General features: G+C 35.8%; 2 protein-coding genes across 15 annotated transcripts in view; one reads left to right on the top strand and one right to left on the bottom strand.

Moving 5' to 3' along the window:
* Positions 1–1611: 1611 nt before the first annotated feature.
* Positions 1612–18265, bottom strand: LOC113675789 (uncharacterized). Of its 14 annotated transcripts, XM_089195048.1 has the most exons (12): positions 18145–18265; positions 16701–16847; positions 15240–15469; positions 14292–14382; positions 13299–13355; positions 8818–8865; positions 7683–7730; positions 6773–6820; positions 5710–5757; positions 4043–4090; positions 2547–3751; positions 1612–2277 (listed from the first exon to the last, which is right to left on the bottom strand). In XM_089195048.1, exons 1-11 carry the CDS (start codon positions 18170–18172, stop codon positions 3561–3563), a joined length of 984 nt encoding a protein of 327 aa, XP_089051174.1. In that variant the 5' UTR covers positions 18173–18265; the 3' UTR covers positions 1612–2277; positions 2547–3560. The 14 variants fall into 14 exon arrangements, with proteins under 14 accessions (XP_089051174.1, XP_089051177.1, XP_089051176.1 ...); XM_089195051.1 differs by lacking the exon at positions 5710–5757; XM_089195050.1 differs by lacking the exon at positions 6773–6820.
* LOC113666284 (exostosin-2) overlaps positions 18252–19207 on the top strand; it is a 14349-nt gene continuing 13393 nt past the window's right edge. The window contains exon 1 of the mRNA XM_027182051.2: positions 18252–19113. Within this exon, the coding sequence (XP_027037852.2) occupies positions 18632–19113 (482 nt within the window). The 5' untranslated portion in view covers positions 18252–18631. The remainder of the gene's footprint in view (positions 19114–19207) is intronic.

Here is a 19207-nt window from a genome sequence, read left to right as displayed (position 1 = left end):
GAAACGTGGTTTTCTTAACTTGCTGTTAAATTACTCGAGATTTTTTTCGTAAGTAAAATTCAGGATTTAAGAAAATTAGAGTAAGAAATGCATTTGCTAGCATGATGGATTACGGCAATGCGACGACAAGGGCAATTTTTTGGCAGTTTTGCACTTTTATTAATCAGGGGAAAACACAGAGGAGAGGAGAGCAGATCAAGAAGCTGGAAAGCGGGAGTCTATGGAGAGGAAGCGACAATGATGGTGTAACCTTACCAGTTCCAGTTGTGAAAGGTCCTACAAATAAATTTCGAAACGTATGTGGAAACACGCTAAGTTTTAAAATGCCTGGCCTTATTTAAAATTCTATGTTTTGGAAACTACTATCGCCCACACATTTCCTCTGGGGGTTTTATAATTGAACAAACCGCAAGCACGACAAATTAGTGTTTGTGCAATGTCACGTGCAACTATCGATAACACATGACTACAAGCGTTTTCATTCTCAGAGGCATGACAACTCCGTGGAGAGCAGTGCTTTCAGTTAGGGATGCGTTGCGTGGGATTATCAACAAATAAAAAAAATTCAACCGACTAATCAGTAACTAAGGTGATTAGTTGATCCCAGTGGCATGCCTTGATTCAAATCAAGCCATTTATATTCCATTTAAGCCCACGATTTTCCGTCACAACATTTTGAAGTAATTATCATGATAAGTTATCAAGAAAACTGCTCTCCGCCCGTACGAAGGTCAAGCAGTCTTGGCGACAGTCTGCTGTAAGTAGTCCGCGTGGTATAGCTGTCTTGAATTTATAAAAAAGAAAAAACTGTATTGAGTTTTTCCAAGTGCCGTCATAGTCAGCAGCAGTGCTGTTGGCTCGCAACACGAAGAATCCTGCTTCTTTGGGCTATTTCCTGTGTGTTTTGTTTGTTTGTCTTTTTTTTACGCCAGTTACTTAATTTCAAAGCTACTCTGACGATGTGTATTGTATTAGAGTAAGCTAGAGTTGAACGGGTGAGGTCTACTAAGCATGGCCAATCTTAAGAATAACTAGCTGAATTACGGAAATATCTGGCAACATGGGCAGTTAGATGGGTGGTTAAGTCCTTCTCAAGTACGTAAAAGGCAGGAAAAGTCTTTTTTTTTTTTTTACCAATTTCGTGACTATGGAGACCTTTTCAAAGTGGCTCTCGAACCACCCGTCCTCAACAAACTTACTACTCTTGCCCAGACGACCATATTTTTAGATCACCACAAAACTACTCTTCTCGTATATAGTCGTATTTCACGACCTTTCTACCAAAATATCCAACTTGCGTCTAAAATGGTAAGAGAGACAGACTAGACTCATGTTTCGTAAACGAACCACAGCGATTGAGGTTGAGTTCTCGAAACTGGGTTGCACACAAAGTTGTTCTTTACTGCGAAATTGATAAGTTTGGGGTTCGTTAGAATCCGCAGATTTCCACTTTGTCCCAAGCTTGAGACTCTCTCTTTTGTTTTGGCTTGAATTAACTTTGAGCTCTGAGTTAGTTAAAAGGTCTTAGAAATTTCGTGTATCCTTTTCGGCCAATCCGATGTCAGACAATTGCTACTTAGCTTTTTTAAGTCATGAGACAATTGCTTTCTGTTTTGGGTCATTACGTGTATCATGGCTACGTTTATTGATTTACTTCCAAAAATTCAACATCAAAAACATCGATAGAATTCACACGTTCGTCGCCTAAGGAAGTTTCCGAACCCGTTTATAAGTAAAAGTTATGTACATGTTTACATTTCCAGCTTACTACAGGTACTAAAAATAGCTACTGCCTGACAAAAAAAAAAAGTATAAACGCATTACTAAGACACTCATGATCAGCTTCCATCACTAATCTCCTCGAGCTACGCTATTTCATCACAGTATTGCAGCACTAAATATTGTGCGATCAAGGTAACAGAAAGTTGCACAACTTCGTTCATTCTAAATTATTTTAACCATCGGATAAGCTTGCAGCTTCAACCCTTTAACTCCCAAGATCTAATTTTCAATTCTCCCCTCTAGCTGCTACACGTATCCTTGTAAATTAATTATGAGAATTTGGTGTTAGATCAAGATAACTTCTACCTGATAAGTTAGAATATTCTCATCAGCTTTTTGCTGGACAATGTGAGCATGTAATAGGGAGAAGTTTCATGTTGATCACTTCTGGGAGTTAAAGGGTTAAGGAAGAAGTCTTCCATATAACTGACAAGAATTAATGCCAGTATCTGAGTAACTACGCACCTACCACTCCCCTATCCCAATAACAGTCAACTGGTAAAAAGTTAATAAAGGGGTAAGTTTCTAAAGAAACTGTGGTGCTGCGTCGGTGGGAGAGTATAGCAGGTAATTTAGTGTTAACAACTGGGTTGAAAACGTAAATTAGCCACCGTAAAGGGTAAAAAAGCTGACGTTTCGAGCGTTAGCCCTTCGTCAGAGCGATGGGCTTCGTCTGACGAAGGGCTAACGCTCGAAACGTCAGCTTTTTTACCCTTTACGGTGGCTAATTTATGTTTTCAACCCAGTTGTTAACACTAAATTACCTGGTAAAAAGTTAGGGTTAATGTTGGGTTAGGGGAGGGGTAGGTGCGCAGTTCACTTGCGTGACAAAATCCAGTAACACTAATCACGCAAACTTCTCACTTGAATGAACAGATGGCTGCCGAAATGTTTATAACTATCCTCCCAACCCTCACAAAATGGAAGGTCAATCCTTCCTCACACGGAGATATTATATCAATCTGGAAGGATTATGAACTATTTTACATGCAGTTTCTGTACCAACTACTACATACCCTTATAATATTTGAGTGAAATTTGACAAATTTAACATTTTACATTTAAATATGGCCAGCTTTATCATGAATAGCTTTAGCCAGCAGCCAAGTTTCAAATATTCTCAGCCTCGCTCTGCTAGTTAAGCCTTAGAGCACAAGGTGTGATATCTGTACTTTGCTGGGAAATAACTACTGTAACAGTAGGCTGTAATTCAAGACCATGCGTGCGCTAAAATGGTGTGATAACCAGATGACAAGAGAAACAAAATCAAAGATTAAGAAATAGATAAATAAAAACACATTAATCGATACCTACACCACAACACCAGCTATTCTATAATCATATCTTACAAAGAAAGCAAAAAATAACCTTTGCCTTAACAAACAACAACAATAAAAAGGGAAGAAAGAAAGTTGAAACAAGCACGAAGAGCAGTACTTCCCACAATCTTCCACAAAATGTTTGAAAATTTTGCCTTCAAGTTTCATTTATGAAATAAAGTACAGTTGACTGAACCACTGAATTCACTTTGTTACTTTCCCTGACCCAATCCTTCTAGCCTTGTTCACTATGAAGATATGAGCACACTAAGTACGGTACCCACAAAGTATCAACTTTGTCACACGGTAGGGGAATGGAGACAGAATATATGGATTGGCTGTTTTTCAAGTCAAATGGAAGGCTGCCTCAATCATTTTGTTGAAGATTGTCGATTGCATTAAAACATCCATGCTGACTGTAGCTGTGCCACTGTCACATAGCAAAGCAAAACTTCTCAATTATGCAACTTCAGGGCCAAAGTCTTCATACAGAGGGTCATGCATGGAGATATCATTGTAGTATGCAGCACGCAGGCGTGAACGGTGGTGATACTTCTTCCAGTAAACAACTGTACCAATCACCACAAGGATGGCTACAAGTCCAGCTGCGCTGATGCCAATGATGGCTGCTGTGGATAAAGATGAATCATCTGGAAAAGTAAACAGTAGACAGTAGAGTTAGCGATTTCTTGACAAATTTGTTGATTTGTTGAGTGATTTTACAATGTACATGCACTTCACCTTGGTGGAGTGTGGGGGGTGCACCACAGTTTCACAAAGGAATTGTTTCAGGCATTCAATCACCTTCCTTCCTCATAATTTCAAAGCAATTACATATTACAAATTCATGCATTGAATGCAGACTATATTTGACATTATCTTAACCAAAAGCCAGTTCTTGGCAAATGCTAAGAACAGCTCAGAGCAAAAACCTCCCTAACCTGTTGAATTTTTTTTCCTTGCTTCAAAGTGAGAACCTGTGGGATGACCTGCATGACATAAAAAAAATTAAAAAATCTTATCGACCTATATCGAACAACTGACAGAGCAAAATTATGTAGGATATATCAAAGTTCACATGGCAACCAGGTGGGCAATCAGACATGGTTTGATGGAACAATGGTTTAACAATTTAATGAATGCAACTAAGAAGTTAAAAACCTACCCACACCAACAAATGCCTCTCTCAACTCTCACCACCCTATTTGCCATAAAATGTCCATGCCAAAACTTTACTCAGGCACCCATGCCTAACTAACCATACAATTGAGTGGGATAAGTCTAAAATTATCACTTCTAATCTGACACCTATTTCACACCTCTTCAGAAAAAAGAGCAGTGAATTAGTGAGCATATTAAAGGACCTCTTGTTACAGTGATTAGATCACCCCTGATAAATACACTAAATAGGAGTGTCGAAACATTGGGTCTATGAATTGTAACTTCTGGGTTACATTCATTAAATCTTTAAACCAGAGTAGCATCAAACCATGTCAAGAATTATCTAGTATTCAGTTATATAGTATTCACCTTGGCCTCAATTTTGAGATTAGAACATACACCTACTCAGTGGTAAAATAACTTTGGCTGTAAGTATAGCATGTTTGAGAAATAAAATAAACAGTTGTTGAGAGAGTTCTGAAAGACTCAAAAGTAGTGACTTATGTAGTCTTTTCTGATAATATCCGTTTGCAAGTGGTTCATAAACTTCAAGGCCTATTCACACTGCATGAATTTTGCATTTTTTTTTTGCTGAAAATTATGAATGTGGTTTAAGATCTGATGTTAAAAGACATCTTGAAATCCTGAACACATTAGAGTGGGGAGTATGTCAGTCTTAAATTGGTGAACTGTTTTCCTATGATTAATCAAATTACCACATATTAAATGTTTAAATGTCATCTACAGCAATTGATAGCAGAGCGTAGAAAACCTATGGCTACAATGTGGTATATTAAATGGATATAATTACCTTTCATATATAACTACAATTGATGCATGTGTTATGGAGAGATAGTAGATTTGTACAAAGCACTACTACTACTAATAATAAGACAATTTTAATCACAATTGTAATAGTTTAGTCCACAATTCCACAAGGCATCTCTGAACAAAAAATTATAACTTAAATTCTCAATGAGTTAAATGAATATAACTACCAAGCAGCAATCCTCTCACTGGCAAGAAGGGAAGCAACAAAGCACACTCAAAGTCCACTTAATGTTGCAATTAATATAGTCTGCATTCAATGCACTTTTAATTTTTGGCTCTTATGTCTAGCAAAGGCCCATGTCCTGCTCTTTTTTTGCAACATTAATTTGTAGGCACATACTTAATGTATCCGCAAAAGTAAGGTATCCAATGAGTATGCATTCCACACACTACTTTCCCAATTACTGTGGTGAAAAGTGTCCAAAGTGGACTTTGAGTGTGCTTTGTTGCTTCCTACAAATTAATGTTGCAAAAAAAGAGCAGGACATGGGCCTTTGCTAGACATAAGAGCCAAAAATTAAAAGTGCATTGAATGCAGACTATATTTAATATTATCCTATCCAACATCCAATTCTTGGCAAACACTAAGAGCAGCTTAGAGCAAAACCTCCCTAACCTGTTGAATATCTTTTCCACGGTTCAGAGTGAGGACCTGTGGGATGACCTGCATGACATTTAAAAATTAAAAATCTTATCAACCAATATTGAATATCCGACAGAGAAAAAATTATCTACTCAAGCACATCCAAGGTCTACTTTTGTTACCATGCAATAAAATTTCCATGGCCATATTTTTTCTGGTCTACAAAATCTGTTACTTCCCACTGCACTTATTTAATATGCATAAACATGCCTTTTTTTCATGAGCCCAGAACAGACACATTTTACAGTTACACATAAAAAAAATAAAAATACTGCCACCTGAAAACTAACTTGAAAGTAGTGATTTATGTGATCTTTTTTGAAAATATTGCATTACAAGTGGTTCATAACCTTTAAGGTCCATTCACTTTGCATGAATTTTTGTGTTGAAAATTAAAGAGTGTGGTTTCAGATCTGATGTCAATCCTTGAAATCCTGAACACATTAGAGCGGGGAGTATGTCAGTCTTAAATTGGTGAACTGCTTTCCTATGATTAGTCAAATTACCACATATTAAATGTTTAAATGTCATCTACAGCAATTGATAGCAGAGTGTGGAAAACCTATGGCTACAATGTGGTATATTAAATGGATATAATTGCCTTGCATATATAACTACAATTGATGCATGTGTTATGGAGAGATAGTAGATTTGTACTAAGTACTATTACTACTAATAATATGACAATTATAATCATAATTGTATTAGTTTAGTCCACAATTCCTCTAGGCATCTCTGAACAAAAAAATCATAATCCTCTCACTGGCAAGGAGTGAAGCAACAAAGCACACTCAAAGTCCACTGTAAGGCACTTTTAACCACAGTAATTGGGAAAATAGTGTGTAGAACACACACTCATCAGATACCTTACTTTTACCGATACATTAAGTATGTGCCTACAAATTAATGTTGCAAAAAAATAGCAGGACATGGGCCTTTGCTAGACATGAGGGCCAAAAATTAAAAGTGCATTATCCTATCCAACATTCAATTCTTGGCACATGCTAAGAGCAGCTTAGAGCAAAACCTCTCTAACCTGTTGAATATTTTTTCCTCGGTTCAGAGTGAGGACCTGTGGGATGACCTGCATGACATTTAAAAATTAAAAAATCCTATCAACCCATATTAAATATCTGACAGAGAAAAAATTATCTACTCAAGCACATCCAAGTTCTACTTTTGTTACCATGCAATAAAATTTTCATGGCCATATTTTTTTCTGGTCTACAAAATCTGTTACCTCTGCACTTATTTAATACGTATAGACATGCCTTTTTTTCATAAGCTCAGAACAGACACATTTTACACATTAAAAAATAATAATACTGCCAACTGGAAACTAAGTTGAAAGTAGTGATTAATGTGATCTTTTCTGAAAATATTGCTTTACAAGTGGTTTATAAACTTTAAGGTCTATTCACTTTGCATGAATTTTTGTGTTGAAAATTAACAGTGTGGTTTCAGATCTAATGTCAATCCATGAAAGCTTGAACACGTTAGTGAGGGGAGTATGTCAGTCTTAAATTGGTGAACAGCTTTCCCATGATTAGTCAAATTACCACATATTAAATGTTTAAATGTCATTATAACCACTTAAATTCTCAATGAGTTAAATTAATATAACTACCAAGCAGCAATCCTCTCACTGGCAAGGAGGGAAGCAACAAAGCACACTCAAAGTCCGCTTTGGACACTTTTCACCACAGTAATTGGGAAAACAGTGCGTGGAATGCATTCTCATCAGATACGTTACTTTTATTGATATATTACGTATGTGCCTTCAAATTAATGTTTGCAAAAAAAAAAAGAGCAGGACATGAGCCTTTGCTAGACACGAGGGCCGAAAATTAAAAATGCATTGAATGCAGACTGTATTTAATATTATCCTATCCAACATCCAATTCTTGGCACAAGCTAAGAGCAGCTGAGAGCAAAACCTCCCTAACCTGTTGAATATCTTTTCCTCGGTTCAGAGTGGGGACCTGTGGGATGATCTGCATGACATTTAAAAATTAAAAAATCTTATCAACCCATACTGAATATCTGACAGAGAAAAAATTATCTACTCAAGCACATCCAAGGTCTACTTTTGTTACCATGTAATAAAATTTCTATGACCATATTTTTTTCTGGCCTACAAAATATGTTACTTCCCACTGCACATATTTAATATGCATAGACTTGCCTTTTTTTTCATGAGCCCAGAACAGACACATTTTACAGTTACACATTAAAAAATAAAAAATATACTGCCAACTGAAAACTAACTTGAAAGTAGTGGTTTATGTGATCTTTTCTGAAAATACTGCATTACAAGTGGTACATAAACTTTAATGTCTATTCAATTTGCATGAATTTTTGTGTTGAAAATTAAAGAGTGTGGTTTCAGATCTGATGTTAAATGACATCTTGAAATTCTGAACACATTAGAGCGGGGAGTATGTCAGTCTTGAATTGGTGAACTGTTTTCCTATGATTAGTCAAATTACCACATATTAAATGTTTAAATGTCATCTACAGCAATTGATAGTAGAGTGTGGAAAACATATAGCTACAATGTGGTATATTAAATGGATATAATTGCCAGTGCATATATAACTACAATTGATGCATGTGTTATGGAGAGATAGTAGATTTGTACAAAGCACTACTACTAATGATAATATGACAATCATAATTGTAATAGTTTAGTTCACAATTCCACTAGGCATCTCTGAACAAAAAATTATAACTTAAATTCTCAATGAGTTAAATGAATATAACTACCAAGCAGCAATCCTCTCACTGGCAAAGGAGAGAAGCAACAAAGCACACTCAAAGTCCACTTTGGACACTTTTCACCACAGTAATTGGGAAAGTAGTGTGTGGAATGCATACTCATCAGATACCTTACTTTTACCGATACATTAAGTATGTTACTACAAATTAATGTTGCAAAAAAGGAGGAGGACATGGGCCTTTGCTAGACATGAGGGCCAAAAATTAAAAGTGCATTGAATGCAGATTATATTTAATATTATCCTATCCAACATCCAATTCTTGGCAAACACTAAGAGCAGCTTAGAGCAAAACCTCCCTAACCTGTTGAATATCTTTTCCTCGTTTCAGAGTGAGGACCTGAGGGATGACCTGCATGACATTTAAAAATTTAAAAATCTAATCAGCCCATATTGAATATCCCACAGAGAAAAAATTATCTACTCAAGCACATCCAAGGTCTACTTTTGTTACCATGTAATAAAATTTCCATGGCCATATTTTCTTCTGGTCTACAAAATCTGTTACTTCCCAATGCACTTATTTAATATGCATATAATAGACATGTCTTTTTTTTCATGAGCCCAGAACAGACACATTTTACAGTTACACACTAAATAAAAAAACATACTGCCAACTGAAAACTAACTTGAAAGTAGTGATTTATGTATTCTTTTCTGAAAATATTGTGTTATAAGTTGTTCATAAACTTTGAGGTCTATTCACTTTGCATGAATTTTTGCATTGAAGATTTAGAGTATGGTTTCAGATCTGATGTCAATTCTTGAAATCCTGAGCACATTAGAGAGGGGAGTTTGTCAGTCTTGAATTGGTTGCCTGCTTTCCTATGATTGGTCAAATAACCACATAAATAAGTGTTTAAATATTGTCTACAGCAATTGATAGCAGAGTGTGAAAAACCTATGGCTACAACATGGAGAGCTAGTAGATACCTAGAGTATAATTATAACTAGGTATAATAGTTAAGTCAACAATTCCAAAAGGTATCTCTGTTAGAAAATGCATAAAAATAGCTAAATAAAAAAAAATTCATTGCAAAAAAAAAATATTATTAAGAAATTAAAATGCATCAAAACTCTTACTGAACCAAGCTAATATATCATGTTTCAGCTTATGTAGATTATCTTGTGTGAAAACAGGATTTGAAAACTTTGGAGATTTTGCATGTAGGGTTGTATAAAAGCCTGGATAGATTGTGTTGGAAAGATTCCCTTTGAGTGGAAATGATCAGGATAATCCACATGCTTGAGATTATAATCTACAACAATGAGTTAAGTTTAAAATTAAAAAAAATTCAATACTCTTACATAAACCAAGAAGTTACATGTTTGAAAGCCATGAAAATAACTTACAACCTGAAATGCACATATTAATATTATTATTAGATCATTAGTAGCACGCTCATTGGGATTAGTTCATGTACACATGGTTATGTTCCCCTCTTATTTAACAAATAGAGAAGTCTTGACTGTGCTCTGTTCTGCTGTAAAGCACGCAGGAAGTGGCTAGAGCATGAAAGAAGTGTAGGGGGAAACACGAGACGTAGTCGTGCTTCGTAAGTGCTTTACAATAGAACAGAGCACAGTCAAGGTTTCTCTAGTTGTTTTATAATAAAGAATCCATTAAGTTCCCCAAGAATTACTTTTAATTTTCAAAACAAACTTCATTTCCAAAGTGAACAACAGTGTCGTCAGCATGCTCTATACTCTCATAACGCATACTACAATAAGCCAATCAGATACCCTGTTAGAATGGTTCAAATAATCTGATTGGCTGTATAAGACTAAAGCTGTCAAAAATGTCAAACCATCAAAGTTCAAAAATCATCAAAGTTCATATTCTGCAATAGTTTACAATGTTGAATTTAACACTTTCACCTGAAGTTTTTTAGTTTCTGATACAGAATTCAAAAGTGGAATGTTCAGTGAAATTCAGCCCAATTGTGGCTCACAAAAATACGCAAGTTATTTCACATGAAAAGTAGAAAACAAACTGTTCAAGGCAAGTGTATTATGAATGAACAACAGCCAAATTCACTAGGACATGAATGGAATGACAGCGCTGTAAAACTCAGCTGCAGTGACTGATGTGGCCTTCCACTCAACGCATCGGAAAGGTAATCAGAGCAAGCTTTTATTTTTCCACTTGAAGGGTTGTCGATTTAGTTCCTGAGGCTTGCTCCACAGCAATGACTGAAGATCGCCATGATGAGCTAGCCGTGATAGACCTCAGCATGATCGCAGTCGTTCTGACACCATCATGATTAGTATGAATTTTAACAGTTATGCCAGGTTATATTTTTCATCATTCCTGTTTTTTTTTCTGTTTTGTTTTTGAAAATGAAACTTTATATACTATACAAGTGTTAGCTGTGTTTGATTTAATCACCGTATGTTAACTTGCAATCTAACTGAGTGTGAAAACTGTTAAAACTAGGACTGTCTATTTTGTTTTATCTTTGAGGATTTTTGTCTCTGCTAATGTTACAGTAACATAAATTACTGTGCCTGGTATTTTTGCAAACCTTTGCTTGCTTGTTCCGAAATTTCACTTTCAATTAATGAAAGAAAGCTAGAAAGAAGTCCCAGAAAAGGTCGGACATAGTACAATTTGGCAGATGGCGTGACAGCTTTAGCTCAGTTCTATGCTCTACATGAGGGGACACAAGCGGCCTCAACTGTAAGTACTTTTTAGAAATGCTAGGATATTATCCTAGCATTCCTAACATTCCGAGCTGCGTGAGAGTGTCAAAATCCGCGCGTATGTCACAGAAATGTCACTAGACCTAAAGTAAGCAGATGAGGGCAAATAAATCGTGTGGATATATTTTTCTTTATAATCTACAATGTAACACAAAGGAACTGGCCGAGGAATAAAGGCACTATTGATTACGTGTGAAACAAAAACATTAGCTGATGACATTTTGATATCAGACATTAATTCATTTATCTTCTCATATTTACTCGCCCTCATCTGGCGTACTTTAGGTCTAGTGAAATTTCTAACATACGCATGGATTTTGACACTCTCATGCAGCTCGTAATGTTAGGAATGCTAGGACAATATCCTAGCATTTCCAAAAAGTACTTAACAGTTGAGGTCACTTGCGCCCCCTCGTGACTCTCATAGAGCTTGCTCTTTCAACCAATGACACTATGTGTTATATCTGAACTTTATTATAACCATTATTATAGCCTGCTAATTTATGCCTGCATACTTCCAACAGTATTTCGTCACATTATCCTCACGTATTGCTGTTTCACTAAGGGGGAGATAGGATGGCCAATTGTTGCTGCTATGCAAGTCTTTGAAACATGTCCTAGGGAGGTGGATGGTTACTACACCCTAAAATACTAAAGGCAACTAATGATTTTGACAGCAAGGTGTAATCAAAACCTTCAGTTGTGACATTGCTGCACTGCTGTGGTTTGTCTTTGCTGATTCTGCTGCTCTGCCAACACTGTCCATTAAGGTAGAACTGAGTTTAATTTGAGTCGCTCAGCTCTTTAGGTAATTCACTCATTTTCTTCAAAAATAGCTTTTCACTATTTTTAATTTTCTACAAGTTTATCAATTATACCATCTTGAAATATGGAGTAAATAACTATCTTACTCAATATTTGCTTTAAAACAGAGACAGATTTTGAGCAACCTGCCTGTAGCAGTCACACTATAAGTTTAAAAATGAATATTTGTAAGACAATACTCCCAAAACACTGAATACAACAATAAGGCAGAAAAGGTTAATTAAATTAGTGTAAACAAGCCAAAAAGGGTGAATTTTCACCACATGACCCAATTATGCTTAAGACCTATCTAAATTAGTTCCAAATTCAGGTTATGTACATACATGCTTCGTTTGTTCATACTTTTTATGTATGCTTAACATTATGTGATGATGATCATTATGACAATTTTAACAGATGTTTACTTAAGTGTAATTGATAAGAGTTGAGTAACAGCACTGTGTTGATAAAGAGCTGTTCAATTTTGTTGGTAATGAATCACTCAACATCTCAGATAATACAAAAACCGTTTTGCCAGGTCATACTTTTATATTCACACTTAAGATTCAAGTAAATAGAACAAATCAAATTGTTCAAACAGTAGTGGTGGTCTTGCCCACTTGTAAACAGATAAGCTTTTTAAGCTTGATGTTAATCACAAACAACAGAATGGAAAATGATTTTCTTCACTTATCCTATGAAGCTAAAATCATCCTGGTAAAACATTAGGAAAATTTCTCCTGTTCCAGGAAACTGCATATAATTTCATATAACTTTACAGATGAATGAATGCAAATGATTCAAATCTTGCTGCTACCCGCTAGCTGTAAACTTTTACGACAACAACTTTATTAAACTTGATATTTCCTGATCTTGTTCACTTTCTTAAGAGGTTATCAGCAGTTCAAAACCTTTTTCCTTTTTCTTCACAATGTAGGCAAGCTGTTTAAAAAATGAACTGATGCCAGACACTTTGGGACAAAACCACGTAACTTCACCAACATCGAAATTCCTCCTTTTTTATAAATCTAACACACCATTCAAAGTGAAACAAAGGGTAGAACAAAAGACTGCTTCATACGCACTAATGAGCTTCTTTTGTGCAAAGTTTTTTTTGAGTGCATTTGAAAAAAATTCAGGTGCACACACGCTTTTTTTAACACGCTTTTTGTGTGCAACGAGGGCCAAAAACCTCTGTGCTGTACTGTAATTACGTACCATTTGGTGGTTTTGAAACTGTCACATTGAAAAGAAATGGAAACTACTATAGTGACAAACCTGTTGGTTCAGGTGCAGTACCACATGGCTTGTAATGAGTTGTACTTGTATTGAATCCTAAGAAATATAAATGAAATTAAGATTTATTTTTACAGTACTCAGTATTTTTCAGCTCCATTTCACCCTACCATCAGCATCCATAATTCCCATACTATTCTTTACACATTTCTTTTAGTGCTGACTAGGAAATTTTTGTAACAATCAAAGCTTCTTAGATTGGTGATCTTTTCTTTAATCTCATAATCTTAGTGAATCATGCACTACCAGTAGTTCTACTTTGAGACAAAATTAGAGGCAGGTCTTAGGGTTTTAAGTTATGGAGCTTTTGTCAGTCTCTGAGTGCATTACTTCCTTTTTGAATCACATCATTCTATCACTTCTACCTTTGTAGTAATCACATTTAAAGCAAAAAGCTGACTGTTTTACTCGAGTTTATCTTTTGTTTCTATGTTTTCCTCCAACAACTTTCACCACTCTATATCAATTATGGTTACTGTTAGTTGCAATACTCTGGAGCTACGGGTTTAAAAAGAAAAAAAAAAAAGCCATAACACATATCAATAGCAATTTATGGAGGTTAGTTTTAGCTTGATAATTATATATCTTGTGGTTCAATAGTTATGCTCGATTTAAAATTTCCCAAATTACCATTTTCATATAATTGGATCATATCTATTTGCCTTCTGTTTATCAGAAAAATCATATGTTAATCTAAAACAAAGGTCAATGAAGATTAAACAGGTCGTGAAAAGCCAAATCACTCTTTTAAAATCAACTCTACAGTTTGAACCTTACAAAAACCACTAACTGGACTAAGTACATTCGACTGACAACAACCTTTCACCTGACTCTGATGATGACTTCCGCTCAGGTTGTTGAAACGTCAGTCACCACTACCGACAACAGTCCTTCTCAGGACTACACTCACCCAGACAATCAAACTACACTATCACAAAAACCGCTATACAAGCCACACAAAATAAATACTAGTACCTGGGCAGCTTTGCATTTTCACACAAAATTCCTTGTCCACTATAGGATATGGATAGCAACTCACTATAGGAGGACAAACTTCCCAAACAACCTGGGGCAGAAAGGAAGTTAATTGTAAGGCTAGCTGTACCAATTTATCCAATAAGTTTTAAATTTTTCTACCAAGAAAATTCACTGCTGCTGAATCAGTAACATCAGTGTTGTGTCATAAATGATTTTTTGTTCTTTGTCATTGGGGTATGGAAAGTATTGCAAAATAGTTTATTTTCTCACAAAAACCCCTGCACCCCCCATCAAATGTCCACCTCATCTAGACACTGACGCAAAATTGCGAATTTAGAAATAAATGTCAATGGTGTTTAACACTTTAACTCCTACAAGTGATTAACATATACCCTCTCCTTGTAATGTTCATATATTTATTGTCGAACTACAAGGTTATGAGAATACTCAAATTTATCAGGTGGAAGTTTTTACCATGATCTGACACCTAATTCTTATAACTAATTTGTAAGGAAATGTATTGCACCTAGGGGGGAGAATTAACAATCAGATTTTGGAAGCTAAAAGGTTAAAATTTAAAATTCAATTGAGGACCACTCTTTGACCCAGAAACAGTTTGTTACCACCACATGAAGGGAAAAAACAAGTTGACTTAACCAACCAACCCTTGATCTATGAGGATAGTGATAAAATATCAACCAAAAAAAGTTAAAGAAAATTGTTCTCTGCAGATAAAAACAGGGCCCTCACTAAATGCTTGCCTTGTATAAATACAGAGTTCAAAGGGGCCAGTCTGAAAAAAATGGTACACATATACTGCTGTACTTGAAAAAATGCAACAAAGAGGAAATAATGATAAAACTTTTCCCTAAAGAAGCAACTCATATTCATAAGTTAACTCTCTGCTTAATTAGAGTATGGAGCTCACTAGAGACATAAACTTACCTTGGTTGTTATGACATTATCTTTTCGTGACAGTGTTTTCACATGTAGGTAAACTTCTCCCTTTTTAGGATCATTATAAACCCTGAACTTTTTACCCTGCTTCAGTTGAACACCTTTGTTTCTTATGCCCTTGCTTGGAACATTTAGGAAAAGATGATAGTAGACAGGATCTTTACAGTGTTGTAAATCAACTTCAAGGGAACCCCCACCTGACCAAGTGCAGTTCACTCCTGTGGTATTGGTAGGAATATAAGCAACAAAATAACATTAGTTAACCATCACCTTGGTGAGCTTTAATCCACCCACATTTATCCCTATACCTCACACCTCAAGATGTCTAAGAAATAGAATAATTTATGGGAAGGGTGAGTTCAGTCTTCTAGGGGGCCTCCAATGATGAAAATAGTTGCTGATAAATTCATGACAGTGTCTTATATTTCACAGATTTTATAGAAACAAATTGGAAACAAGAATGGATGTGTATAAAAACTAGAAACAAGTACAAGCAATAATGATGTTTAAATATCCCCAAAGGTGCCTTGGGTTTACATGACATAACACAGTTGTCATTATTATCATCAGTAATAACACTATTGTTCAAAATAGTCCTAAGGGAACCAAGCAGATAATAGTGGTAGTCATAACTTGTCATTCCATCCAACCTGATGGTCCCCCACCAATTCCTATTTTAAAATATCTGACAAATCTTTTGATCAATTTTTATCACAGTAAATACTTCATTCCCACTCTTACAAACAAACTTCTATTTCAAAGATCAATTTTGATAACTTAACCCTTTAACTCCCAGACATGCCTTACATGTTACTTCTCACTACAATATATATTATCAAGCAAAACTGTAATGAGAATACTCAGACTTATCAGGTAGAAGTTGCTTTCTTGATCTGACACAAAATTTTGCAACTAATTTATAAGGAAATATGTAGCAGCTAGAGGGTATAATTGACAATCAGATCTTGGGAGTTAAAGGGTTAACAAAAATTTCTTCCAACAGTGGAAGTTTTCTTTAAACTTGAGTTTATTGGTCTGAAACAATTGTTATAAAATGACACACTTCTGTTTTGTTCCTTTGTTGAGTTTATTGCATGAATAAGTTGTTTGTAGTGAACTGCTGGTAGTCAGCAACTGAGACCAAAAACTACTGAAACCAGCTTTCCACAACTGATAGTTGAAAATACTTCAAACCGTACAATAGACATGATGCAGAGTTCCAGTATTTTATGATTAACTTAAAATTTGTTCCAAAACACCTGACAAATGAATTCTAAGTTTTTCAAACTATTTGATGAAAGAGTAACAAATCAAATCTATTATATTTTGCCCTTAACAACCACAAGAGGAACAAAGCCAACAAGAAACAAACGCAGATGTGTCAATGTATTATAACCTAAATTAGCAAAGTGTGACTGTATTATTGTAGCTTAGATATTTACATTGTACCTGTACAATGTATGTTTCGTTGGCAAACAGCATCTTTTTGCAGGACTATCTTTATATCTCCTTTTAAATGACTGGCAACAGTGCTCATAACTTTACATTCTGGAAAATTAGAAGGGTTCTTTTCTGCTTCAAGAAAACTTAGAAGACCTAAGAAAAGATGGGAAATGAGCAAACATTACTCACTACAAAGAAAAAAAAATGTAAATAAAACAAACAACAAATCTGTTTGCATCATAACTCTAGGTATTATTCTAACATCAACCCCTGCCTTACAAAGCTACTTAATTCTGTTTATCACTTTTTCTAATTACAACAATAATTGTACTATACCCCCATGAAAGTCTTCTGGGGCAATATCAACATCACATGACACAGTAGAGCAAAAAAATTTTTGATGAGTTGTCACTAAACTGGTTTCATCATTCCAGCCACAATAAACTTTTAACAGTTCTTTCTCTGCTGACAAGCAATGCCACCATCATAATAAAAAGCTTCAGGTTTCCTTCAGGTCTAAGACAAGGTGGACTTACTGACCTTACCAAAAATAACTGCACAAAATGAGGAAGGATTAAAACTAACGCACTCTAAAAGTTTTTGTTCTGGGGATCATGGTTGACTGGATATCTTTACATTTTCTGATTTTTCATAGTATTCAAAATATGGAGATTACTGCCTGCTGCAACCTCACAAACAAACGTTGTTTCTATTAGCTGCCAAGAGTTATAAATTATGTAGTAGCTTCTTCCTAGCAGCACTTACGCCAAAGAATTACAAAGGAAAGGTAAAACATAAAACTGGTGAAGAATGTACCACTGATCCACTGTAGGTTAACGTCTGAAGATTATAGACGTGTTACTGTAACATCGACCGCATACTAGAAATAGGCTCAAAGTTTAACCAAAATCATCGTGAAACAAAGACGCGACCTGCCTTGGGGATAGTGTTGTGATCAGGAACAATAATTAACATGTACAGGCATAAAATTTTCCAAACAAAACCGAATTCTATTTCGCGAATCTTTATTTTTCACCGACATAAGCATGACGAAGCTAAATATCACACGACAAATATGGCCTAAAAGCAATAGAAGGACAAAGAGATCAGCTAAACGAGAAATCACCCCATATACTCAAGCCAATGGCAAACGATCATACCGGCCTTTCGTGCCGAAAACAAATACGCATCTAGTCATCTGCCGAACACGCTTGATGAAAATCGAACCCGAGAACTTAAGAACAAACGAAAAAATAAACAAGAAGGTTAATTTTCTTAGCAAAGTTGCTCTTGAGCGACCAAGAATTTCTAAATCTTTGTTAAACTGAAGTAAAAACGTCCACCGACATAAGTACTCTGCTGAGAAGGAAAGGAAAAATTGTGCGTGGGTTATAAGTATAGATGCGAATTTTTTTTTCATGACGATACTAAAATGCCAATAAAGACTTACAGGAAAATCCGAGGAGCTGGATCCACATTTTGGAAAAATTTACGAATGACGAGGCGAAAATTTTCTCACGAAGAAACAAGAGCGAATGCGAGCCAACAATATAGTTTGTTTTCCTGTTTGTCGCTCGAATAGAATCATGGGAGTAGAAGCCAGATTCTATCTTGGTCAGCGGCGATGTGTTCATGGTTTATATATTTGTGTAAGAACCCCCCATGCAACCTGTGTGACATCTTTTTTTTCGGTTATCGCAGCTAAAGCGTGAAAAGGGGAAGTGATGTTGGTTTCTTAAAGACTTGACTGGAATAGGTAATTCGTGAAGTACACGAAGAGAAAAGTTGATTACATATATAACAGTTTATCATGGAGTCCTTGGAAACACGAGGGCAACCGCCACGTAGGCATGATCCGGTGTTTTGAAAATTTCGATGCTCAAAGGCCATTGAATTTACTTTGGTTCCTGTGAACTACTCTAACCCTTAATTTCAACATGAGAGTGCATACAAGAAGCGTTCTTCTGGTCGGCATTCTCTGTTCCGTACTGTTTATCTTCTCTTTGGAACTGTGGCCGCCTCTTTTCAGTGACGACGAAACTGAAGTGAATTTTAATTCCCCTTTGGTCGACAGTGATGTTTCCGAAATTCGTTTGAAGATTGGATCGCCGGTTCCCGATGAACGAGATTCAAAGTGTTTAATGCACAACTGTTTTGACATTTTTCGATGTAAAGTCAACGAAAACAAACTGATATCCGTCTACGTATATCCAGACACTCGCTTCTTGGACGAGGAAGGAAAAACAATAAACAAACCAATGTCGCAAGAATTCTATGAACTGCTGACAACTATTGTGGAGAGTAAATACTATACTCCCGATATCGGAAAGGCTTGCATTATAGTTCCTTCAATTGATACTTTAAATCAGAAAGGCCTCGATCTTAGATGGACGGCCAGAAGTCTTGCAGAGTTACCCAGGTAAGGTTTGATTGTCGTTTACGGTACATAAAGCATGATTTACTCGAACGTTCTGATGGAGATTAGTAACAATCACTTACAAAACAAAAAACTG

Source organism: Pocillopora damicornis, chromosome 2 (genome assembly GCF_964200805.1).
Source record: "Pocillopora damicornis chromosome 2, jaPocDami1.2, whole genome shotgun sequence".
Classification (NCBI taxonomy): Eukaryota; Metazoa; Cnidaria; class Anthozoa; order Scleractinia; family Pocilloporidae; genus Pocillopora; species Pocillopora damicornis.
Note: the sequence above shows the minus strand (reverse complement) of the source record. Positions and strands in the feature narration are given on the sequence as shown.